This window comes from Pristis pectinata, chromosome 17 (assembly GCF_009764475.1).
Source record: "Pristis pectinata isolate sPriPec2 chromosome 17, sPriPec2.1.pri, whole genome shotgun sequence".
Lineage (NCBI taxonomy): Eukaryota > Metazoa > Chordata > Chondrichthyes > Rhinopristiformes > Pristidae > Pristis > Pristis pectinata.
The window spans coordinates 10,601,192-10,628,105 of NC_067421.1; the positions used below are offsets into that span (position 1 = coordinate 10,601,192).

The 26,914-nt window shown below is 39.3% G+C and overlaps 1 protein-coding gene across 2 annotated transcripts in view; it reads left to right on the forward strand.

Annotated features, from left to right (window-relative positions):
• Positions 1-26,914, forward strand: part of zgc:63587 (uncharacterized protein LOC393431 homolog) — a 116,800-nt gene that overhangs the window by 32,434 nt on the left and 57,452 nt on the right. For both annotated transcript variants that reach the window (XM_052032378.1, XM_052032379.1), the window contains 2 exons: positions 16,522-16,656; positions 18,783-18,900. In XM_052032378.1, coding sequence (XP_051888338.1) covers positions 16,522-16,656; positions 18,783-18,900 — 253 coding nt within the window. The remainder of the gene's footprint in view (positions 1-16,521; positions 16,657-18,782; positions 18,901-26,914) is intronic.

Sequence of the window (26,914 nt, forward strand, 5' to 3'; positions counted from 1 at the left end):
ACTTGAGGTGTATTAAACACTATGCATGTTTAAAAAAAACTACTTCAAACAGTTGAATCCAACAGTTGTAATGTCACACACAATGAAGAGATTTTGGTTGAACACCAAACATTGTCTGTAAAGACCATGAGATGGTAACATATACCAATACAAGTGCACCCATCAATATTTTATGGAAAAAGTATGTTAGTTTTCTGCCATTTTGGTTCTATTTGTATGTCTTGTAGATGGATATAACTTCAAGAATATATCCTGTCCACTTACTGCTGGAGCACTCTTGGTGATGGACATTGAAGTCTTCTACACAGACATATTATGTGTCTTTGGTGCTATCAGTACTTTTCTGAGTAGTGTTCAGAATGGAAGAGCAATTGATTCATCAGATGAGAGTCTCGGCTAGGTGGTTCCAGCTGGAGGATACCAGGCCCTCTTTGATCCATTGCCTGGGGGCTGCAGAGGATCTGTTTTTAATGTTGGATAATTGTTCCTGGTAGTATACTACTTGTCCTGACACCTTGAGTGGGATCGGACCCAACCAGGGATGGTGATGAAAGACCTTTGGCCGTTGGCTGAAAGATATGATGCTTCAGTCAATGCTGGGTGGCCCTTTCAAAGTTATTCCTGTTATACTTTATCACAAAAGTTTTTTGACCTTCAGGGCCAGTTTGCCATGTTGCTGTGAACCAGGAGTCACAGAGCCCCAAATGAATAAGGATTGTTAGTGAAGCAAATGAAATGTAATAACTTTTTCATGCTTGCATCTCATTTTAAAATGATTTAATGCTGAATTTAAATTCCTTGGTGGTCAGACTTTGATTTATCTTCAGGTCTTTGGATTAGCAGTCCATAATCATCATGTTGCCATACCCTTGTTAAAACTCTGTAGATCGAATTGATTACAACAGCAAAAGTGGGTAAGTATATATTCAGGCAGCACTTCCTCATGGTGTCTTTAATACAATCAATATCATCAGGTGCATTCCTCCACATTACCAATAGGATTTCTACCAATTTAGTGATTTATGTGAAACTCAAATCCCATAGCACTACTTACATTTGAATAGAATGTTTTAATTATTAATGCTCCTCAGTTGGGTTATTCAACCAATAACAAATCAACAGGTCATCTATTTACTTGTGTGTAGGCTTTAATCATGCTTAAATTGCTGCCTTTGTGTTAATGCTATACAATTCATTGTACTTGAATCATTTGGGATGTTTGAGACAAGTGGACAATAATATGAATTTGTGTTTTCTTTTTAGTAAGGAATTTCTCTGTTTAACATTCTTCAATTTAATTCACATTTATCTTTTGTGAAAGTGCATTGAGTTTAAGTATAAGTCAGGCTGCTAACAGACTACCAAGCTACAATGATTTGGAATCTGCTATTCTGATGTATTGTCTTTTTAAGTTGGCTTTAAACATGAGAAATTTAACTTGACAGAAGGTTCTGCCACTGTTGAAATGAAAATTGGTGTTCTGGCCATGGAATTAATGAATCGTTCTGAGTATGGGTATAGAGGAGTAATGTTTAGACTTCCATTCATGGGAATTGTTTGTGACTACTTGATAAAGAGGACTTGGAAGATTCCATGCCAGTTAAAGTACAGGTAACCCCCATGTTGTGGAAGGGTTGCATTCCTAGAAAACCATCTGTATCATGTGAACCCCTCTTTCCCATTGAATCTCATGTTATAAGTGGTGATATATTCCTACAGAAACTTGTAGATTTTATTCTATGGTGTTAAATTCATCTCACAAGCATTTTAAGTCTGTAAAACATCCAGCTGATGAAAATTCCGTAAAATCCAAATGGAGCTCTTTATGGGTTGGAGATTTTTTTTTGTCCAAGTGTTACCATGAGGCTTAACTGAGACTTTTCAGGAACATTTACCCCAATACATGGACTGGCATCATTTACTTGCATCAAGTGGAGGGTGTCTGTTTGGACCTCAGACTAGGGCAGTAGCAAATCTGGTTGCCAACTCAATTTGCCAGTCACTGAGTACTGGACATGGAAAAGGGTAGTTCAGAATTTAATTCTTTAGCTTGCTATTGGGCTAGTTCAGGAGAATAATATGCCAATGATGTTGCTATGGAAATGGTAGTGGGTGGTGGCTGGGGAAGTTGAACTTCCCCATGTGAACATAGGTAAACTATGTTTAATTTATTCACCTATTACATATAAAATTTCCCAAATTTGATTGAGGTCAATTGCAAACCAAACCACCCTGTGGTATTTGGGATGAATACATGTAGAAGCATTTGGGGTTATGGAATCCAATGAGTAAGGACTAGAATCTGGAAGTGTGAGGTTTTGCACTTTGGGTGGTCAAATGTAACAGGAAAGTGTACAGTAAGTGGCAGGGCCCTTAGGAGCATTGATGCAGAGGGGGATCTTGGATGCAAGTCCATAGCTCCATGAAAGTGGCAATGCAAGTGGATAGGTTGCTTAAGAAGGCGTAAGGGATAAATACCTTCATCAGTCAAGGTGTTGAGTGTAAAACTCAGGAAGTCATGTTGCAGCTATATAAAACTTCGGTTAGGCCACATTTGGAGAATTGTGTACCATTCTGGTTGCCCCATTACAGGAAGGATTGGAGGATTTGGAGAGGTTGCAGAAGAGGTTTACCAGGATGTTGCCTGGATTAGAGAGTATTAGCTATAAGGAGAGGTTGGACAAACTTGGATTGTTTTCTCTGGAGTGTCAGAGGCTGAGGGGTGACCTGATTGAAGTGTATAAAATCATGAGAGGCGTAGATAGGGTATTTCCCTAAGGTGGAACTGTCAAATACCAGAGGGCATAGCTTTAAGATGAGAGGTGGAAAGTTTAAAGGAGATTTACGAGGCAGGTTTCTTTACACAGAGACTGGTAGGTGCCTGGAACATGCTGCCAGGGGAAGTGGAGGAAGCAGATACGATAACAACGTTTAAGAGGCATTTAGACAGGCACATGAATAGGCAGGGAATGGATGGATATAGACAATGTGCAGGCAGATTGGATTAGTTTAATTTGGCAGCGTGGTTGGTACAGACATTGTGGGCCTGAAGGGCCTGTTCCTGTACTGTAATGTTCTGTGTAATTGTTGTGACTCCTGGTCACATGGGTAGGTATTGAGCAGTGGAGGGTCACATTGTGACTGCTTAATAAGAGAGATTGAGACAAAGAATTTAGTGCATATTAGGGAATTGTAGGGATTATTTGCAGCTGAATTATTGTCCAGCTAAAACTAAAGCAAATAGCCACTTTCAAATGATAGTTCATTTGAAATGATAGTAGGCACAGTAGTGTAGCGGTTAGCATGACGCTATTACAGCGCCAGTGACCCGGGTTCAATTCTGGCCGCTGTCTGTAAGGAGTTTGTACGTTCTCCCCGTGTCTGCGTGGGTTTCCTCCGGGTACTCCGGTTTCCTCCCACATTCCAAAGACGTACGGGTTAGGAAGTTGTGGGTATGCTATTGTTGGCGCCGGGAGCGTGGTGACACTGCGGGCTGCCCCAGAACATTCTACGCAAAGATGCATTTCACTGTGTGTTTTGATGTACATGCGACCAATAAAGATATCTTAATCTGATCATTTATATCCCTTTACCCACTCAACATTTTGTGAGTGTTGTCTTTAAGTTTGATCTTTTTGCTATAGTTCTTCCTTTACTGGTTATCATACCCTACACGTGTTTTATTTTCTCAAACGATTAATTTCCTGATCTTTAACTCTGTTTTCCAGATTTCCATTAAAACTTAAAGGATCAAAGTCCAGGGAAGTGACCTATTCTGCTTTGTGTTCCTCCATATTCACATTAAATAAAACACTGATTTGCAAGAAATAAGTTTTTAAAATTTGCTTTTCCACAGAGACCAGTAAATTGGATCTTAATCCAGAGCAGCTGCAGTGACTTTGCTTCTTCACCCCCAGTTCATGAGGGAGGTTTCATCTAGGATCATCTGAAGCGTCAATCTGGAGCTGCCTATGCTGGAATTCTCCTAGCACTGAAGATGCACAGCTAATAATGTGTTTTGGGATTGGGCGTGTTTGAATTGGCTCCCAGTATGTTTTAAAAATGTGACCTCACTCCCACAAAAATGATCAAAGCTGCCTCAGGATGCAGGTGGCTCCTCCCCTTCATGTTTTTAGTGGCACTGGTCCAGTGCAACACAAAGTGGTGGGTCAATGTTAGCTCTGCAGATTTTATTTTTATTTTGAAATGGATTGTCCCTCTGCTGCACTCTTTCCTTAAAACACTGATTCTTGTTGAGATTTGGTTGCATAAATGCTGGAGATTCTCCAGTACATTCCTGAAGTGGCCAGAATTCATGGGTGAACTTTGGCAATACATGTGGTCTGGTTGATAAATGGGAAGAGCTTTACAATTGAACTTAAACTGTATTGCAAAATGCGCATTTTCATGTATGGGTCATGGAACGGTAAGATGGTCTGATGTCATCCATATGTATTTCAGGATGCTTTAAAAAGTTGAAAATGTATGAACATAGGAATTACAGCAGGAGTATACCACCTCATCACTTGAATCAGCTGTACCATTTAGTAGGATCATGGCTGCTCTGGTTGTAATTTGAACTCCAAATTCCCTTCTGTCTTCAGTAACCTTTCTTTTCAAGAAGCTATTCACCTCTGCCTTAAAAAAAATTCAATGCTTACCTGGCCTTCCAGGAGGAATCCCAACGACTTGCAACCCTCTATGATTTACAAAAACAGAATTGTCTTATCATTCTTTTAAATAAGTGACCCTCATTTTTAAATTGTGACCTCCGTTCATAGATTTTCCCACAAGGGGAAATGTCCTCTCCACATCCATCCTCCCAAGATCTTGTATGTTTGATTCATCTCCTTTCACTTTTCTAAACTCCAATAGATAAAAATGGAGCCTGTCCAACAATACCCAATAAGAAAGCCTGCCCATTTCAGATATTGATCTAACAAATCTTCTCTGAACTGCTTCCCGGCATCAACATCCTTCCAGAAATAAGGAAGCAAGACTGTAAAAAGTATTCCAGAGTGATCTCATCAATGCCCTGTATTTATACCTTAACCAAAGTGCACTTTTGCTGCTTGAAAATCTAGAAACTGGAGATGCAAGAAATCTGAAATAAAAACAGAAAATGCTGGAAAAACTCAGCAGGTCAGGCAGCATCTGTGGAAAGAAAAATGTTTCATGTCTGGGATCTTTCATCAGAACTAAGAAAAACTAGTTAATCTAGGTAGCAGTGAAGATAGGGTCACATATTTTTGCTGCCCTTTGTGGGTTGTGTAGTGTATTTATATGTGACTGGATTAAAATGTGACAACTGTTGCTGCATGATCATCTGGTGCATCAAGAGGATACCAAGCTGAAGTAAGGCAAGTTGTAGAGGTATGGTTATATTCAGAGAGCTTTGAAGATTGAGAAGTGATCTATTTAAATGATTGGAATTTAGAAGATGAACATTTTTAATGGAAGTGTAACAAGTGATAGAGAGAAGGTACTTAAGTGCGCTAGAAGTAGAAATCAATCATGATCTAATTTTTTTAATGTAGATTAATACAAATATTGTTCCTTTGCCTGAATTTTGATTTGTACCATTATTGTACAGTGAGGAACTAAATGTACTGTTTGAATTGTGTGAGATATATTTTGTTTCCCTTTTTTCCCTGTTTGTGAAGATCATATCTTGATTTTTGTTTTAAGATGTGAACTGGCATGAGACAATCATCTCATGTCAAATGCACCAGTGAAAATCTAGTGAACTATGATGAATGATTGAGATATGTCAAGCTTGCATATTGTTACAGTTGAATGTCATTCTGATCTCATTGGAGAAATGAGAAGATAGAAATGAATCCAAATCCTGTCATTAGGGGTTTGGCCATATAAACCCCATGTGCTTTAGAAATTACTAAGTGTTTGTTAGTTCAAGTGCAGTATGGCAAAATAGTGAGCATGTTTTCTGGTAGGTTTTGGGGGAATGAATTTGAGTCATGATTGACGATTTGGAAAAGTTACATTTTATAAGTGAAATAGATTTGATGTTCTCTGGCCTGCTGATGAGTAATCACCCATATAATATATAAGAAGGGAATTCTTTTATAAAGGGAATTCTTTTATTTTTAGGTGAAAACTCTGATATCTAACTTTGATTCTAGGTTCAAGCCTCAGGGCTTGAGCAACTAATTTAGGCTGATATTTTGGTGTAATTCTATAAGAATGCTGCATGTAAGAGGCGACTTTTGAGGTGTAATTTTTAAACCGTAGCTGCATTTTGGATGAATGCAAAGAATATCATGACAGTGTTCAAAATTACAGGAGAATTGGTCGTGTATCTTGGCCAACATGTGTCACTCTAACAGTCAAGATATTTCTATGTAGTTCCAGTCTCCAGAAACAAAGAGGATGTGGATGTGCCAGAGAAGATAAAAGATTTACAAGGATGATATTGCAGCTTGCAGTCCTATAAGCCTTTTCCTTAAATCCAATGCAATCCTTAAATTCTTTTGTTATCACGGTGGGATATTTCTCCTGCAGCATGTTTGCCTTTTTGTATTCATTGCAAATTATGAAATATTTCTTCAAAAGTCATTTACTACTTGTCCCCTTTTAATTTATTTTCCCAATCTACTTTTAACCAACTTGCTCTATTGTATATTGGCTAAGGTAGTTTAGGGAAAAATAAAAGGTATGAGTACTGGATGATATTTAAAGAAACAGTACTTAATTATCAGTGAATATAGAAAGACAAATGTACCACAGGAGAAATGATCCGTCCATGATGGTGAAGAAACTAAGGATATATTGGGTTAAAAGAAAAAAAACTTACAAAATTACAAGGACTAGCAGTAAGGCTGAGGATTGGGAGAAGCTTAGAAATCAGCAAAGGATGACTAAAAAATGATATGAAAAAGAGAGAGAACAATACTGTTAGATGGAAATTAAAAACAATGTAAGATCTTGTATAAATATATAATGAAGAGAGTAGCCCAAGTAAATGTTGGTCACTTAAAAGTTGTGACAGGAGAATTAGCAATGGGGAATAAAAAAAAACTGGCAGAGGTGTTAAATAGTATTTTGTATAGTAAACTACACTAGAAACATTCCAATTATAGTAGGTAACCAAGGAGCAAAGGATTGAGGATTAAGACAATTAATGACAACTGTGGAAAAAATACTAGGCTAGCTGGGACATTTCCTCTGGACCTGAAAGCCCATGTCCTCAGGTTCTGAAGTAAATGATTGCAGGAATAGCAGATATATCAGTTGTCATCTTGCAAAATTTCCTTGAGTCTGGAAAGATTTTAGCAAATTGAAAAACAGCAAATGTAACACATTCATTAAAGAAAGGAGGAAAAGGAGGGAGCTACAAGCTAATTAACCTAGCATCAGTTGATGGCAGAAAGGTGGAATCCATTATTAAAAAAGTGATAAGGGTACTTAAAACATAACGTAGTTAGGCAGAATGACATAACTTTATGAAAGGAAACTTTTAATTAACACATTTATAGTCATCTTTGAGGGCTTTACTAGCAAAGCAGATAAAGGGCAACCAATAGATATAGTCTATTTTGGATTTCAAAAAAGCATTTAAGGTACTCCATAAAAGGTTACTGCACAAGGTAGAGCACATGGGGTTAAAGGAAGAGTATTAGCATGGATAGAGGATTGTTTTGCAGACAGGAAACAAGGGAGGGATAAATGGGTCATGCTCAAGTTGGCAAACTAATCATTGGAGTGCTTTAGATCAATACTGTCTTGGCTGCTTACAGTCTATATTAGTGATTTGTATGAAAGGATAGAGTGTGACGTATCCAGGTTTTCTAACAAAGATAGATGGAAAAGTATGGTTGTGAGGAGGTTACATAGTCTGCAAAGGGATACAGATTGATTAAATGAGTGTGCAAAAAGGTCGTAGGTGGGAAATGGAAGTGATCTACAGCAGAAAGAGAAGAAAAACATTATTTAAATGATCTGAGCCTATCAGATTTTGGTGTTTGGAGAAACTTTGGTGTCTTTGTGCAAGAAAAAGTAAGTTAGAATGCAGATACAATAAATAATTACAAAGGTAAATGAAATGTTTGTCCTTTAGGGATGGAGAAGAAGAGTAGCGAGGCCTTGCTTACCAATGTACAAGGTTTTTATGAGACCACTCAGAATACTGCATTTATTTAAGGAAGGATGTATTTAGCTTTTGGGGTAGTACAGTGAAGGATCGCTTGTTTAATTCTAGGGATTAGGAAAGATTGAGAGAAATTGGTTTATGCTGCCTGGTGTTTAGAGGAAGGAAACGTGATCTCAATGAACCATAAGATTTGGGAGAGGGTTTGACAGTGGATTTTATTTTGTTTCCACACCAGGGGAAACATTCTCACTCTCTCAGAGGGTTGTGAATGTTTGGGATTCTTCACCATAGAGAGCTGTGGATGTTGATTATTCAAGGCTGAGCTGAATAGATTTTGGATTGCAGTGTTATGTGGATTGCACAGGAAAATGGTGTTAAGGCTAAAGATAAGATCAGCCATGATACTACTGGCAGACCAGGGGGCATATGACTTGCTCCTATTTCTAATGTATGTTCTTATCAGCAAAGACTGAGCTGTCTGGGGTTCTTTCTTGACCTGGACTAGAGAAACTGAGTGATCTAATAATAGTGTACTGTACAAAATTATGAAGTGATTTTTGCTTGGACACAGGAAGTTTGAGGAATACAGAGCCAAGGTTTGTAAATATAAGTCACTAACAAGTACAGCAGGGAGTTCAAGAGAAACTTTATTCTGCACAGCATGGTTAGAATAGGGATTTTGTTCCCATGTTTAGAGCTAGAGACAATTTCTATATTTGCATTCAAGGGTAAGCTAGATAAGAAGAAAGTGGAAGGTTTAGACGACATGCAGTGAGTGAAGGTTTATGCCTGACCAGTAGCACTGAATGGCTTGTTCCTGCCCTGTAAAATCTCTGCAGTTGGTCTTTTTTTCCTCTTTCTCTTTGTTTGGGGACTACTCTGTGGACAAATTAGTTGCTATACTTGCCTACATAACAATCGTGAATAGTAATTAATCAAACTGCTTGCCTTAATGTTGAAGTTGTCTGTTAGTATCTGCGGTTAGAAAATTTCAATGACACAGATATTCACATTATATAGAAACAGTGAATAGGATTTTCTGCAAATGCTACTGTATTAAAATCGCATAAATGTATCACAGACATGTGAAGCAGAAATCAGTTATTAGAACATTGTTGTCACCATGTTCTGACAATGAGGAGAATGTGGCTCCATAGGGAGCCACCCACCATTGTAATTCTGCTGCACTGTTTTCTGTTGAAGCTTCCTTTCATTGGCAGAATGCAGACACGTTTTGGCCAGCTACAGGATTTTTTTAAACGGATATGAAACTCAAAAAATGTTTACATTGTGAGTGCCCTGTTATTTGTGGTGATATTTTGTTTTACAGAGTCTGAGTAACTGTCATCTCTGGAGTAGTGAAGATTTTTCAGTGCATATTGTTTCAGGAAAATCCAAAATAATTGCTCATTTGGAGCTATGAAAATCACTGAACTACTTGTGAAAAATTAGCGTTGAAATTTCCATATAATTTAGTTTTATCTAGTAAAAGGCAGAAATACTTTTTGCAAATTTACTTATAAGTATTTAGATTTTGACATGGTCTCTTACAGTCACAGGAACAAATTGTTACCAGGTGCAGCCATGAGACAATCTTGATTGTGAGTGAAATAATACAGATTTGTATGCAGTAACTTGAGTACTTGTAACAGGGAACATGCATCATGCTTTGGAATCCATCTTGCCTGTCTGTCTTCTATGTGTTGTCTTAATGAGAGGAATTGTGAATCAACCTCCATTGCATAGTGTTGGGAGTGAGGGGCTGATCCTTCACATTTTATCATCCTGTATCCTGGGATATTTTGGCAAGCTCTGTAACTATTTGCTGTGCTATTTTCTAATATCCAGGCCATATAGACATTTTTTCTTCGACCCAATTGAATTTTGCCATGTGTTTCCTCCTATGGGAGCAGTTAGCTCAGCAGGTTGAGTAAGGCATTACAATGGCCTTTCTTCCTTTCATTTGTGCTGCCCTGTTGAAGTTTGCATCAATGGGTGTGTGTCATTTCATTTGGTATATACAGCACAAGACTGAGACATGATGAAGTCATTGTAGCTTTATCATTCACTCCATATGTTGGACTTTATCACGCATACTTGCAGTGTGAATGTTCAGTTGGTATTCATGAGATTGGAATGTTCTTTTTGTCTCATGTTGCTGAGTTGTATTTTCCCTTAATTCACCAAAGGGAAATGAAATTGGAAAGGGAGTATTTGCCATGAGAATGTTGGGTGGCTGTTCTTACATAGGGGGATTCTTAATTGGTTTTCCATCATCATGAAATGCAACAGCAGAGAAGGATTGAGGCCATATAGAATTTGGTAATCATTTTGGACCACTGCTCTTTCTCCATTGCTGTGCAATTTTCGTTTCATTCAAGTTTTTATTCAAGATTATATGAATTAAAAGTTGTGGGCTCCCAAGCTCCAATAGCTGGTTATTGGAAGGCTTGGGAGCCCAGAACCTGAAACCTAAAGACAAAAAACTGGCTCAAGGTGGAGTGTAGAAAGTAAGGCCAGGAGAAGGATCTGATATAAATTGAGGTGCTGTGTGGTGAAGCCGTAACTCATCTAGTGCATTCTGAACAGTAAAGTCAGCTTGCTGATGAAAAGAGCTAAGTAATCTCACAAGCAATGGATCTTATCAAAGCAGTGTTGATAGGAGATGGCTCCATGATCTTTTCCATCAACAAAGGCAGAGTTGAGAAATCAAAAGCAGAATATACTGGAAATACCCAGGAGGTCAGCACATGAGTACAAAAGACAGAGCTGAAACGTTGTCAGCCAGAGATGCTAAGTAGATGCTCCGGTTTGCTAGTCTTCAACTTGATCCATTCATTCCATGTGATATCAAAAAATAGCCAAATATAGTAGATGTAGTGACCATCATGGTACCGTGACATACCAGTTGCAGAGTTGAAAACCAGTCGAGAAGAGCTATGCAGCAGAATTTACTGCACCACAGGCCACATGGATCTAGCATTGCAACAACAACATTGGTGTTCAGGCCAGTGTGGAAGATTGCTGTGATATACCCTACCCGCAAAAACAAACAAGCGAATCCAATGTGGTTACTTACTGCCATTTCCATTCTTAATCATCAGCAAAATGATGGAAGGTGTCATTGTCAGTGCTATTTAGGGGCACTTAACATTTCACTAACTTGCTTGCCGATCCTTTTGTGATCTTCCAGTACCACTTGACTCCAAGCTTCATCACAGCCTCAATCTAAACGCTGAACGTAAAGAGGTAAATTCCAGAGATGATGTACATCTTCCTGGCTGCAACATCAAGGTGTTTTTCCGAGGTATTTTACCATACTGTCGCATCACAAGGCCCTAGGTGAGTATCCTGAGCCCAACGACCGTGAGCTGCTGTAATGGCCAGTCTTCCATCAGGAGGTCAAAAGGAAGGATATTTGCTGCTGATTATACAGTGTTCCATTCTGTTCATCAAGTAATGAAACAGTCAGTATGTGAATATGGCAAAATCTGGACAATATTCTGCTAAGGACTAGCAAGTGTTAAGTAATATAAAGTTAAACATATGGCAGACAATGACTTGCCAATGGATTCTAACTATTTCATCTTGATTGTCAGTGATATGAACTTCACTCCCCCATCATTAACATCCTGGTGGGGTATCACTGACTGAAAACATAGCTGGAATAGTTGCACAAGTCAGAAGACCAGGATAGTGGCTCGTCCCCTTGTTCCCTGAAATCTTTTCCTCACCTACAAAGCATTAATCAGAATTTTATGAATTACTCTACACAAGTCTGGAGGAGTGCAGCTTCAACAGTCCTCGAGAAGCTAAACACTTTAGAGTACAATGCAGTAAACTTAATTGGCATCATATGCATCACTCTAAATATTTAGTCCCTTTAACATCAGTGCCCTTACCCCTGCAGTGTGTACCATATGCACTGCAGCAACTCTTCATGGCTTCTTTGACAGCACATCCACACCCATGACCTCTTCCTAAAGGAACCAAGCGCTGCAAGCATGTGGGAATGCCATTATCTCCTAGTCACGCACCATTTTGACCCATAGTACAAAGTTCCTTCATCTTTGCCCTGTCAAAATCTTGAAGCTTTCTACTTGACAGTGGAGTCAGAAATTCTTTACCAGAGGACTACAGTGGTTGGTTGACAATTATCTTCACAGAGTGTGGGCAAAAATGCTAGTTTTGCCAGTGATGCCCATATTCTAGTGAATGATTAAAAGGAAAATGAGTTGTTGCAGGCATTGTAGCAGGATTTACAGAAGCCAGAAGTTGCAAAGGGATCAGGAAGAAGACAGGATGTGCATGCATGATGTCTTCTATTCTGCTTTCTGCAGTCCTGCAGGATGTCACTGAACTACAAGTTGTAAGGCCACTGGAAAAAGTCAACTGGATGCACCACCACTTCTCAAGATGCTGACTTTTGGGAACAATTCCAAGGGTGCCAACAACTTTCTCATAGCTCATCTAAGCAGCCATTATTCTTGTGTGAAATTGAATGTTATCAGCAAAGTTCTTTATTCATGGGGATGTTACAGCTGAGCCTAATTTGGTGTCGGTGCTTAAGGGTTTTTAAGGTTTTGTAACGGAGTGAGTAAGTTCGTGTCCTGCATGTTCCTAACATACCTGACTGAAGGTCTAATTGTAATATACCAGCTGCGGCCTCGGTTGAGACCAACTAGTTCTGCTCAAGATTTGTATCTGCGTTGTTCATTGAATTGGCAACTGATGGGAAACTGAACCATTCTGTTTGTGGCAAGATCATAATTCATTGTTAGTGCAGGGTCAATTTGAAATCCATTGTGGGCCGGCTTTAACATAATACTGGCAGGAAGGAGGTGACAGGTCAAATTATGTTATTGCATTGTGAATGAACACAAATTTTCATTGCCATAGTGCGAAGGCTATTGTGTATAGGACAATAGGTAGCTGGCAATTATATTGTACTGTTTCATTTGTTCAATTCTCATGACTTTTAAAAACAATCTGGAGACACAAGAGACTGCAGATGCTGGAATCTGGAGCAACAAACAAGGTACTGGAGGAACTTGGTGGGTCAGGCAGCATCTGTGGAGGGAAATGGAAAGATGAAAAGGGTCTTGACCTGAAATGTAACTGACCATTTCCCTCTATAGATGCTGCCTGACCCGCTGAGTTCCTTTAGCATCTTGGTAGTTGCTTTGAAAACAATCTGTTTGAATTTATGAAACCAGAATTTTGCGTTATTCTCTTAAGGGCTAATTTTTCAGACTTCCAGAGATCAGTTAAGAAGAGTCACTAATTTCAAGTTCTCAAAGTATTTTACTTTAATGGTGACTCGTACTTTTAATCGTTAATGAGCAAATATGATGAATCACCAGCAATAAAAGGCCATTACCTGTTAGTGCACCTGTAATTTCAATTCTGTGTTTGAGTTTGAGCAGTCCTTTTGAATCGAATAATTTGTTTCCATTCCATTTCTGTGAGTTCTGAGGTAAAATGGTAAATTGGTTTATTATTTTCACATGTACTGAGGTACATTGAAAAACTTGTCTTGCATACCATTCATACAGATTAATTCATTACAACAGTATATTGAAGTAGTGCAAGGTAAAACGATAATAGAGTGCAGAACAAAGTGTTACAGTTACAGAGTGCAATGCAAAAAGACAGTAAGGTGCTTTCTTGGCTGTGGTGTCAATGTGGTTGGACCAGCGCAGGCTGTTGGTGATGTTCACTCCTAGGAACTTGAAGCTCGCAACCCTCTCGACCTCAGCACTGTTGATGCAGACAGGAGCATGTGCACTGCCCCCCTTCCTGAAGTCAATAACCAGCTCTTTTGTTTTGCTGACATTGAGACAAAGGTTGTTGTCATGACACCATGTCATTAGGTTTTCTGTCTCCTTCCTGTACTCCAACATTGTTATTTGAGGTACAGCCCACTCTGGTGGTATCATCTGCATACTTGCAGGTGGAGTTAGAGCAGAATCTGGCCATGCAGTTGTGAGTGTCTAGGGAGTAGAGTCAGGGGCTGAGGACGTAGCCTTGTGGGGCACCAGTGTTGAGGATAATTAACTAATGAATCTTATACAGTATCCTTGAACTCTGCCATAGATGGGGCAAGTGAGGCTTGGTGGGTCAGGTGGGTTGATGGAATGTTGTGCACTCCTGTTTGCACATGTACTCCCATCCGTAAGCTTCTCTGCCAGTTCTTCGCCATGAATCAGTGAGGATGTTACATTTTCTAAGGTGACTTTGAGAACTGGAAGCATTTTTTATGTCCTCTTGGGAACTGCTTACCATGTTGGAAGTCGAAGTTGTGTGCTTGTTTGTGGAATCCAGTGACAGGCATGCAGGCAATTGGAAGTGATTGCATGTGATCAGAGTCTGCTGCTGGGAATGTTAGCCACAGGAGAGGACCCTAATTATTTGTTTGCCTGTTATGCCAATGAATTGAGTGTTCTGCAGAGGCACTGGTGATAATACTTCAGTGCTTAGATGCGTCTACTGTAGGTTGATCATGTCTCCAAAACATACAGGAGGGTGCACTCAATGCTAAATGTTGGGCTTGAGATCTTGGTCTTCAAACACTTTTTTTTCCTTTAGGTTGCTGAAGGCAATGTTGGTACATTGGGGGAGGTGGTGAGTTTTCTCATTGATGTTGAACAGGGTCACGTCTGGATGATAATTGTTAGAGCACAGTGTTGTGCAATGGGATCTTTGTCTTTCTGTTGTTTAATCTGAGACTCGTCTTCTTGCAAATCTTGAATGATTGAAATACGGTTTGGAGCTTGGCATCTGCGTGCACATATGCAAGCATCAACTGTGTTCTGTAACTCTGGCTAAGGTTAGAGTGATTTTGGTTCTGGAATGGAGGTGACAGAGGTTGGACAGTTTTCACTCAGAGACTAACTCCACTCAGAGATGAGGTATGTTATAGTAGAAAAGAGTATTGAGAAGATGGTGTTATAACACATCCTTGCTGGACCCCAGTGGAATTGAGTATGTGGTGGATTTGTTGGTAAGGATCATGGCATGCATGTCATTGTGGAGTACTTCCCCACCTTCTTCATAAACTTTCTCAGTAGATAGTGTTGAAGGCTTTTATGAAATCAAAAATGGCCATAACAGTGGTCGATGCTGCTCCCTATATTTTTCATGGATTTGTTGTATGGTGGATATAATTTCCATTGTGGCTCTGGCTGGGCAAAATCTGAATTGCAGCTCTATGGAGCTCTTTAGCCACTGAGGAGGATTCTTGTAGTGACTTTTCCTATAGCAGATGGCAAGGAGACTTGTAAATACCACAAACGGACTTGCTTCTTGAAGGCATTATTGCATTGCGATTATTGCTGTTATATCAGCCAGCAGGTTAAAGACGGGGCATAATTTGCAATAAATATGGTTTGCTTGCTTTGAAATAATACAGTTATCTAGTTACCATTCCGTTTAAGCAATGCATTTCAGATTTCAATCTGCAATGTCTATTTGAAGGATGCCACAAAACAACAAATTTGACAACATATAAATTGGTGATAATAAACCTGATTCTGACTTGTGAACTACAACAGCCAAGCCTATACCTGATGCTGCAGCAAGGTGTCACAATAAAAATATGTGAATTTCTTCAAATGTGATGAGAGAAGAATGGTATTTGTGGTAAAAATGAATCTGTCATTTTATGGCTATGTGGACTCCAAATGTGTTTGCAGGTGACCCTCTCACTCTGAGAAAAGAGTCTGTTTTGCAATTTTTCCATCACGTGAAGCTGCGTTTTCTGCGCACGCATCAAGAAAGGCGTGTTGAAAAAATGTTTTTGCTTTTACTTTTCATGAGTGAATTTTTATTCCGTACTGCAGATTTTTTTGGTAATGGTTTGTGAATTCCATAAGGGCACATTTCTGCCACTCGAACTGCCATGATGCGAGGGTCACATAGTGTGATTGGAGAATTAATCATTCACTTTGGGAGGTGTGGTGTCACTACATACAGTTGTTGTTATTTATAGATCATTGCCTGTGATCTGTCTAGTTCTTAAAAGTAAATGCATTTTGCAATATCGGTAATTAATTTGCTCTGAAGTACCCTTCGGACATCTTGCCAAAGTGCAAGACTCTTTTTCTTACAACATGTTTAGCTTGGTAAAATTCGTCTGGAAAATGTGGTGAACCATATTGGCAAGATCAAAAGGAGTATGCAATCACTTAATTAATCCTTCAGTAATATCTGGAAGATTACTTCCAAGACCTCCTTTGCATTGTAATAAAATTGATGGTGAAATGTCTGGTTCAATTTTACAGACACTCTCACAAATAATCTTCAGTGGGGAGTTAGCACATCTAGTACTCAGGTACCAAGGACTGAATTTTATAGTAGTATGACGATTAGCACCATCATTCTTGTACCTCATACTGTGTTTCTCTTTACAGCTTCAGACCTATCATTCAATACATTGACAATCAGTTTGAACGATATCTTCATGATGAGAGTGGCTTGAACAGACGCCATATCATAGACAATCGAGTACATTGCTGTTTCTACTTCATCTCTCCTTTTGGCCATGGGTAAGGAAAGATCCTGATTCTACAGAGATTTGGATCTTAAAATGTTTGTCTCTATTCCTACCTTAGTCTTTGCTGCAATGAAGCTTAGTTATGGAAGGATGCATGGTGATTATCAACTATAAGCGAGGAAGCTGATTTGTGTTTTGACCATTTAACCATAGGATATAAGAAAAAGTAGTCACTGAGTAAAGTGTGTTGCCACTCTTTGAAGCATGAGTAAAAACCAGTTGTATGAGTAGATGATTGAGGTAGGGGTCCCTTGGGGCCATAGTTTGTGCCATGAAAAACATCCATTTGTTCCATTAGGATCAATGCGGTTTTCGGCAACACCTGCAGCCTAATTCTACTGTCCTAACTTCCTGTACCCTTTTTTTTGTTTTAACCACTCATCTTAACTTCCTCTCATATTCCTCAAGAACTCAAAGACCTCTTTTTCCAAAACAAAACCTGTCAACTTTCTGCTGTCATCGTTTTCGATAGCTGAGATCGTTGTTTGGCCGTCTTTTTACCCAATGAAAACTGCTGCTTTCTGTTGGAAGAATTTGGTTCAGTTCATAGTCATACAGCGCTGAAACAGACCCTTCGGCCCAGCGTATCTATGCTGACCATCAATTACCCATCTGCAGTAACCCCATCTAACTAGCAATTGGTCTGTAGTCTTCTATCCCTAGGCAATAACGTGCTTGTTTAGGTACTTAAATGTTGTGAGGGAATCCACTTCCACCACCCACTCAGCTAGTGCGTTCCAAAATCAAAACACTCCTAAGGAGTTGTTCTTAATCCTTCAACCAGCAAATTTTTCTGGAACCATGTTCATTGTTGCAGAAAACAGAACCTATTTCTATGACTGTTGTACTCCATCACTTCCCTTTGATCAGAATGGTCTGCATTACCCAGTTGCTGTGCTCGGATTGCCAGAGTTTGTGTTTACTTCCCTACAGGCAGCAGATCCCTGGCAGAGATTATTTATGATCTTGAACTTGGATCCTTAATGTAATAACTAGTGTAGATAAAATAGAACACAGTATAAATTCAGGAGAATTGATTAAGGGATGAAATTACATATAGATAGTAGAAACTTCCAGAGAAACTAGCTGATTTAGGTATGTTAGCAGTTAAGCTGGCTTGAAATCTGTTGAGAAGGTTTGGAGTTTAAGATTTCTTGCATACACTGCCTTGTTGTCTTGCACTTTAATTTGACAATTAATCTGTAAAAAGGCTTGTCCATGTTACTCATCCTTTTGATCTTGGTGGAGCTGTCTGTTGTTGGCACAGTGTTTGGTATGTTTGGAGAGCCAAATCAGTGCAAGTTGAACTTCTGAACCTTTGCATGGGAGTTCAAGTATGCAGTATTGGGACTATTTTTTCTGTTCTTTACTTCTAATTTTGCTACTTTGTGTTTTTTCTTCACTATTTATGGATGCAATCAACAGTTTTTATTTTGTAAGAAAAAATCTTGTTTTTATCTGAATGCTGCTGATGTTATTGCTAATTTAATAAATCTATCTTGTAGTTTCCTCCTCTTCCACTCCCCACCACCCCCCCCCCAGCAGTTTTTGTACCTTCCTGGGTCATTGCTTCATAGATCACTGGCCCTTTGTTAAGGAGCCTTGTCCAAGAATTTGGGTGATTCACTCGGTCTTGGGGCAGATGAGAGCCAATTTGAATCGTGCTTGAATAAATGAACATATTGTAGCCATTAATGGGAGAGAGTGATGGGGTAAAAAAACTTGTCCAAATTGCATTTTTTTCCTTCTCTCTTGGTATAGATCATGACTCTAATTGGAACATTTTGTGGAACATCATTCAGTGCAGCACCTTGTGGTGAATTTTCGCCTCCACTGCAGTGCTGGTCTGTTTATTTTTAGATGTGTTTTATTTTAATGTGGCCTTGGTTCTCAGTACTGGAAATACTGTATTCTATAACTTTTGTAATTATGCAAGTTATCCTGGGAGCAAGACTCAGATTCTGCAGCAAGCCATAGCCAAGATTATGAAAGTAAGGCAGTACCTATGATTAAAAGATCCAAATGACAGGACTTTATTTCTGTAAGTTTTAAAATCTTTGGAGGGAATGGCAAGTTCTGCTTTTAATGTTGTATGTAACTATTTGCCATTTTGTACAGCCTGAAGCCTCTGGATGTGGAATTTATGAAGGCCATTCACAGCAAAGTAAACATTGTACCTGTGATTGCTAAGGCAGACACACTAACACTGAAGGAACGGGAACGACTGAAGCGAAGAGTAAGTAGTTATTGCTTCTGATCTTTACCAAGTTCAATGAGGGGGAAGATATGAAATCAATTAAAGTCTCAGATTTATTTACCATCTTCTGTTTTATCCATTTGTCTGCAATAAATTTCAATTATTTGCTGTTTTTATTGGAATCTGGCTGTAATTATATAAAAAGGTTTTGTGTTTTTAGAAATATTTTAGAAATTTAAATTTTTTTATATTGTATTTGATTACAATTTTCCGTGGAGTTAGGAGCCCCAAATCTCTGATTAATGATGTTCTTCCCAGTAATTTATGAGTGTTGGATTCCCTTGCACTGCCCTCACATGCAGAGCTACTTTGTATAGCCTGAGTCTTATTGATGTGAAGTTCATGATGACAATTCGTAGCCATATTATCCTGTAGACAGAAGAAACAGGAAATGCTGAAATCTGGAGCATCTGTGGAGGGAAGTAGACAGTCAACATTTTGGGTGGAGACCTTCATCTGGACAAAGATAGATGAGAGATAGCCAGTACAAAGAAATGAGAGGAAAGGGTAGAGCAAGAGATGGCAAGTGATAGGTGAATCCAGATGAGTAGGGGTGATAGGCAGAGTGGAAACAGTGACAGAAGTACAGACGACAAAGGACTGCAGATGGTGGAATCTGATAGGAAAGGTGGGGCATGGAATCAGATAAGGGAGGTGGGGTGGGCATATGGGAACAGTAGGGAGAGGGAACCCAGTGGGGGGAGTGTGTGGGTGATGGGCAGCTGGAGTAGGTGGAAGAGGGGAAGGAAACAGGGTGATGGGGGGGGGGGGGCTGGGGTGGGTGTGAGAGGAACTGGATAACTCGGGAGGAGAAAGAAAAGGGACGGGGGGAACAGTTTACCCGAAATTGGAGAATTCAGTGTTCATGCAGTCAGGTTGTAGACAAGCCAGGTGGAATATAAGGTGCTACTCCTCTAGTTAGTGTTTAACCTCCCCCTGGTCATATTATCTTGTGACCGCTAAGGTGGAAATACTGATCTTGAAGTAATGGGAGCAACTGAGGCAGAGCAAATTATTGTTGCTTTTGGTCTTTGTCAAGTCATAGTGGAGTAATGACAAATGCACAAGATCACAAAGTTCCTGCACAGTACCTTGTAGCCATTTCCAGGCTGTGCTACTGTTAAACTGGTGCTTAAATCCAGGATTAATTTACAGTACAGAGCTGCTTGGGTGGGTTCTTTCTAATTTGCTTGCCATTACTTGGACTTCGAGGTTGGAATGGGTTAACAAGTAAGAACACATTTGGTGGAGGCATTTGTTCTGCTAGAATTCTTTGTTTCAGCAGGCCTTGCAACTTGGTAGGTGGGCCACTTTGTGCATAAATTGTAGCTGTCTGTTGTAATAGGCACAAGGAAACATAAAAGTTTTTATCAGTAAACTAAGTTATTGCAGGAATTGTGGACCAAGCCATTTAAATGTCTCATTTATTGTTCTTGTGAACACAGAAATCAACACAAGTTATTACTGTAGAAAATCACAAGCTAGTGAAAAATGGCATTTATAACATGGCTTTAGGGGGGAAAAATAAAAGCTGGTATCCAGTATTGTTTCCTTGAAGGCTGATTTTGATTTTCTTTGCAAACTGCTCTTTTGAATCCTCCGAAATGTGAATCTATTTTTTGCTTGGGTCAAACCATGCAGCCAATTAAAGTTCTTCGGAAGAATTTTACCAAATGAGTTATTCTGCACCTGAACAGAAAAGTAAATAAAGAATCTTGTACTGAAAAGTAATCGATAATTGACAAAATTGTATCAAAAAAATTACATGCATAGCAGGAGAACATTCAACCCATTGTGTCATGCTGAGTAAGTATGAGGCACTCAATAACTTTCTCCACTTTTGGCATGTAACCTGGGTACACAAAATACTGGATTCTGAAATGGATTAACCTAGAATATGTTGCACTGAAGATAAATGATATTTGTTAACCACCAAGGTTAAAGCCTAACCTCAAGGCTTAAAAGGGGGAAAAAAATTTCTATTCTCAATTACAGAATGGTTACAGCAGGAAAGGAGGCCATTCATCCCTTTGGGAAAGCTTTCCTATTTTCATGAACTTAATTGCACTTCCCAACCTTTCTGCCAAAAGTATTACTGGAAAGAGCACAATTTTTCTTGGTTAAGGAAGAGAGAAAAAAATTACTTGCTCTCAGTCTTAAATTTGATCAGCAAAACCGACACCTGGCTCCCTTTCAAAAAGGGATTTTGAGACAAAATTTGGAGTTGTATGAAGTCTGTCACATCTACAGGGTATCCATGTTATTGAGTGCAACTTGTTAGCTGTGAAGTATTAACCAGTGTTAACCAATTTTCTGGAACAAAATTTCAGATAATGACATGCATAAACACTATTTAAAAAATAACTGCTGATATCCTGGGGATATCTTCTGATTGGAAAATTGGAAAGATTTCCTACTCTTTCGTATTCCAGGCAGATAGGGGCTCCTGATAATATCTCTCTTCCAAAAAACACATTACACAACACATTTGTCTCATTACTGTACTAAACTGTCAACATGGATTACAGGCTTGGCCTGTTGTGGACCTTAACTTCTGACTTGGAGTAAGAATGCTGTTAAAAGAACCTTTGGGTTTTAATGAGTAGTATTTATGTTCTAAATGTGGTAGGCATTCCCCACCTCCAGCAAGAAAAAGCCAAATAACTTCACCTAACTTTCAGTAGCACCAATATTGCTGAGTCCCCTATCATTCCTGAGGTCACCACTGATTAGTATCTTAACTGACCAGCAACTTTGGCTCTAAGAAATGAGCAGAGACTGGGTATCTTGTAATGAGTAACGCTTGCCCCTTCAAGATTCTTCATAATTGACATGGGAGTAGTTGCAACATAAAAGCTTAGCTCTTTGCAATCTTTTTGATCAGTGCCACTCCATTGAAATCAATATTCCCTCTCTTACCACTAGCAATGCTTATCTACAGGATAAATTACAAATTTACAGTTGAAATAATCTTATGTAAATTGTTCTCCCCGGCGCTGCTGGCTCTGCTGAGGGGGGTTATAGCAATAAGATGAAACTCCTTCCAGATCGGATGTAAGTTTGGGCAGAAGTTACCATATCTGAGGCAGGGTTCTAGAATTCCTTGCCCTGCACTCACCATCAACAAAGAGCTGCAGTGTTTAAAAAGGCCCATTGACTTCAAAAAGTAAGCTTAAGATATATAATAAGCATCAATTTGTCAATACTGCTTACATCCTAAGAATATATCAATTTTCCCACAGATGCTGTGGGAGTAATGTTTTTGTAGGCTACAGCTAAGTGCAATTGGGTTTTTCAAATTGATATTGGTGTGAACGTAGTGGGTTTGTCGGAAGGGGTTGCTTTATTTACCTAAAGGCTTTACATAGTTATAAGCTCTTAGATGGGGGTGGGGTAGGGGAGGGTAGAAAAGGGGGATGCAGTGGGAAACCTTAGACTGATACCATAACGAGGTTATTTGGTACAACTGTTCCAAATGTGGCTGTTGACTATAAATAGCTTGTTAATTTTGATCAACGTTGTGAATAGCATGACCAAAACTTGAAGACAATTTCTGAGCAGGCTCTTTTATCATTTGCCTTCCTGACAAACTTTCTGAAAGAGATCTCCCATGCTCCAGTCATCCCAACCCTCTATACCTGAGCTTCCCAATCTGTTTCTGTTATCAGTAAGGCTATACTCTGACTAATTTATGTTAAACTGTTACTGAGTTCATCAACTGTTTCTATTGATCCATTATTGGTGGTTGTGTATCCTATAGGTTTGGGTATAAATTCCTAATTCCTTCTCTAATCCTCTCTCTTTTTCCAAGCTCTTTAAAAGTTATCTCTTTGACCAAGCTTTTGATCACCTGACTTTTTGTGATGTGATGGCAGGTGATCGAAAGCTTGGTCAAAGAGGTAAGTTTTCTGTGAAAAGGGTTCTGACAATTGCTTTGGGACCTTCTATTAAGTTAATGGCACAAAAAGACTTTATTTCACTCTCTTCCTCATGTCCTCAGTTTCAAAATTAACAATCTCTTCTGAGCTCTGACTCTGGAGTTCTTTACCCCATCAGTCTACCAACAATCTTTACCATTAGGAAATCTCTGAGTTTACATAATCCAGTTTTCCTTAATTACCAAGTCGTCTAAATCTGTTAAATTTTGATCTTGTCCCTGTTGCAGGCGTGTGTGAAAGGAGCATTACTAAAATTTTATAATACTGTCAGAAAGTGGTAACTGAAATGCTTTATGTGGTGATGGAGACTTGGAACCTTGTGTTAAATAAACATAAAACAATGTACATTTTCAATTGAGTTGTCAACATTTTTTACAGCTCTTCTGCAAGGAAAGCTTGAGCTGGAAACCAATACTTGAGCAATTTGTTTCTCATGAGAAAGTTAATTGTAAGAAGCCCACCCTCTGGAAGAAATAGGGCTGAGTCAAACAGACTGTTTCGGAAAGAGAATGACAGGCTCTCTTGTATTATAAATGCACATTTCCACAGGAAAGCTGAAGGCAGATAGGGTGTAATAAATATTTCAGTGGTGCTAGCTGGGGCTTTCCCTTCATTGTTTACTTGGTGTTATCTGAAGAATCACTACTCAGCAGTGATTCAATGACTTTTCTTGGGCAGAGTTTATCAGATGCCTGCTGAACTGGGATAATGTAGTCTGAATGCTACAACTACTCAATACTTGGTGGGTGATATTTTAAGGAAGAAAAACATCTTAATTAGCACATTCCCCTTTGCTGTGTAATACTGGTGACCATGCAGTTATGGAAAAGGGGGATCTATACTGGAACAGGCTGACTTCATTTATTGTTAGGGACTTAATTATTTGAGCAATGATTTGGCCAACTTTAAGTGGAGTATTGCAAACGGGGGAAGTTAATTTTGGGGTAGAAAGTGGGAGTATTCAGCTAGTTACAATGTGGCTTCTATTACAGACTTCAACCATGTTGGCTTATCTTTCGCCACTGAACAGGAAAGTTGCATTTATGCTCAACTGAAGTGAACTAAACAAGTGTAATAGTATTGAGTCTGTTATTAGTAGCACATTGGAATGAGATTGCAATCTTGAATGCAGGATTTTATTCCCCGAGATTCTCGTATGGAATTTGTTTCATTTTGGCTGGCACTGCTGATATGAATAATAACTGATGAATTTATTATGTTTATTACTTGCCATTACTGTCTAGATTTGGATACACTTCATGAGCTAAGTATTTTGCACATGCAGTTGCAACAATATTTATGCTTTTTAGCTTTAAACATGTTAAGACTATGGTCAAACCTAGGGCATTCTTTTACCTCTTAATGATCCTTGTGGGAAGGGTTACTCCATTCATTTATAGTTTTCAGCTATTTTATTATCACTCTCTTAAATACATGGGCTCGTGTTTGATAAGTTAATGCTTCAAATCCTTTGTCATTGACTACTGGGCAGTATTGTTCTCCTTGTATTTTATGCTCCCAAATGCATTGCTGCAGAGTTCAGAACATACATAATTTTTAGCTTCTATTTGTTTTTATGGAAATGTAGAAGCATGGTTTCAAGATGTGATTTGGGACAACCATCACCAGCAGTGCTCACAGAAGTACTCTCTTGTACCTTCAAGATGAATGCTGCTGAAGTAATTAACATTGAACATTTCAGAGCTATGTTCTTGTGCTGAGCATGTTTCTACTAAACAGGACCCGTGTTCGATGTAGTCAGAATATTTTTTGGGCACTGAATCTATTTTGACTGATCTTAAAACCGGAACTACTTTAGTCTCAGAGATTAATTGTGTTCACAACCATCTTACTTTAAGAAATATTGTACTAACCTTCTGGCTTGATAAATTAAGGAAATGCCTAACCAAGGCTAGCAATTTCATAACTCTAGCTGCACGGTAGCGTAGCGGTTAGCGTGACGCTATTACAGCGCCACAGATCGGGGTTTGATTCCCGTCGCTGTCTGTAAGGAGTTTGTACGTTCTCCCCTGTCTGCATGGGTTTCCTCCGGGTGCTCCGTTTTCCTTGCAAAGACGTACGGGTAGGTTAATTTGGGTTTAAAATGGGTGGCGTGGACTCGTTGGGCCGGAAGGGCCTGTTACCACGCTGTAAATAAAATTTAAAAAAAATTTAAATTTACCTATTGGTACCAGTGTGACAGAGGTAATTGAATATAATAGATACACCACTCATGCAACATTCAGCATTATTTCTGCAATGATGATCTGCTACACATTCAATGTGCGTCCATAAGGTAATGATCTTTTCTCACCAATGTTAATGACATTTTTTTTTGAGGAAGTGATATTCCCCTTGTTCCCCAGCAATATACTTTGTCCTTACTTCAAAAAAGCGTTTGATAAAAGCCCTAGTATGAAAAGTTGTAGTAAACTTCAGAGTAGTAAAGGGTCCGGTTAAAATTTGGGATAGATTTAGGTCATAGTAGGGGTGATATTGAATGTAGTATCCATGATATTGGTGCTAGAAGGTGACCAGTTGCAGGAGAGCCTACTTGTAGTCAAAACACATTGAAAACGTGGACTTTATTACTTTCAAATGACTTGTATTTGCATACTTGATCACAATTTGTCACATTTGTAGTTGATGCCCAAATGGTTGAGGCAATTTATTCTTTAAAACAAAAAACTTGCTTCAGAACTGCAAAATGAATTGGACAGTTTCATAAAGAAGAACTTGGAACAAACATGGGTAATACTCTATGAATGGGTTTTGCAGTGCTCAGTGAAATACAATAGGCAGATGGCAGGTAACATGTCCAAGGTGCTACAAAGGAGCATTCAACAGATCAAGTGGAGTCTTGCACAGGAAACTGCCCAAAGTATACAGTGCTTTGGACTTGATATTGAGTTCATTAATTTTGGATGATCAGCAACTCCAGCTTTTGAATTTCACATTTTCACAATTCAGTTTTGTAGTTTTGGATGATTATTCTGCCTCTCCTACGTATGACTCTCAGAGCTCCCTGTTGTTATTCATTTATCTCTTTACCAACCTCTTAAACACCATACTGTCACCTTTTTGATATTTAACTTCCCATCTCCTATCCAATCTCAGGCCTTCCCTTGTTTTCTCCCCCATTCTCCCCCTCTCCATCTTTCCCTGCTTAGCTTTCCCCATTTCTGGCGAAAGCTCATTAACCTGAAATGTAAAGTCTTTCAACAGACTCTGACTTGCTCAGTTTTCCAGGACCTTGTTTTTTTTAAATTATCTTTTCAGATCCTTTCCTTTAGGGTTTTCAGTATGGTCTTCTCTCATGTAGCCCACATGGCAATCACCTATCGCATAAGGAGCATGAGCCAAATAAACTCCTGTTTGCAGCTATTTGTGTTTTGTCAGAAGGTATAATCATAAACCAAGCAATTTGTTGTTTTGTGCTAGGTGGTATCTATTCCAGCATGTTGTACAGGATAGGATTACATATTTATTTTCTGTGAATTTGAAATTCATTATTGTGCTTAATTCTTTTCATTTAGCAAGTTTAGTCCTCCCTTCAATCAGAAGAGTTCAATCAAAGAAAATGGTACAATTGCAATAATAGTTAGAGCTGAACTTAAACTGGACAAAACAGAAAAATATGAGCATGTGGCCGAACGCAACGCACTACTGAAGAAACACAGGGAGGCAGAGGGTGCTGAACTCAAGACTCTTTACTCCAAGAAGAGAAAAACACGTGCAACTCTCTACCCATGAGCAACTGCGACCCGCGGGGCGAACGTGACGTCCGACTGTTCCCGGAAGGTCCGCCCCGAATGGGTAGTTCAAAACTTGCTACTGCATGTCCGCCCGTGGCTCCTGATGGCGGTTCGAGTCCCGCATGTGCGGGCCGCCACGCCCCCCCCACCCCACCAAGAAACATCCATTGGGGGAGTGGAGCTCCCAGTCCACGTGGCTTGCTTGGGTGGCCAGCCACACCGGCGCGCGGTGCGGGTACCCTTACTGGTTTCTCAATGTCCAAGTGTGCCAGTTTGAGGCGGTCCACCGTAAAAGTCTCT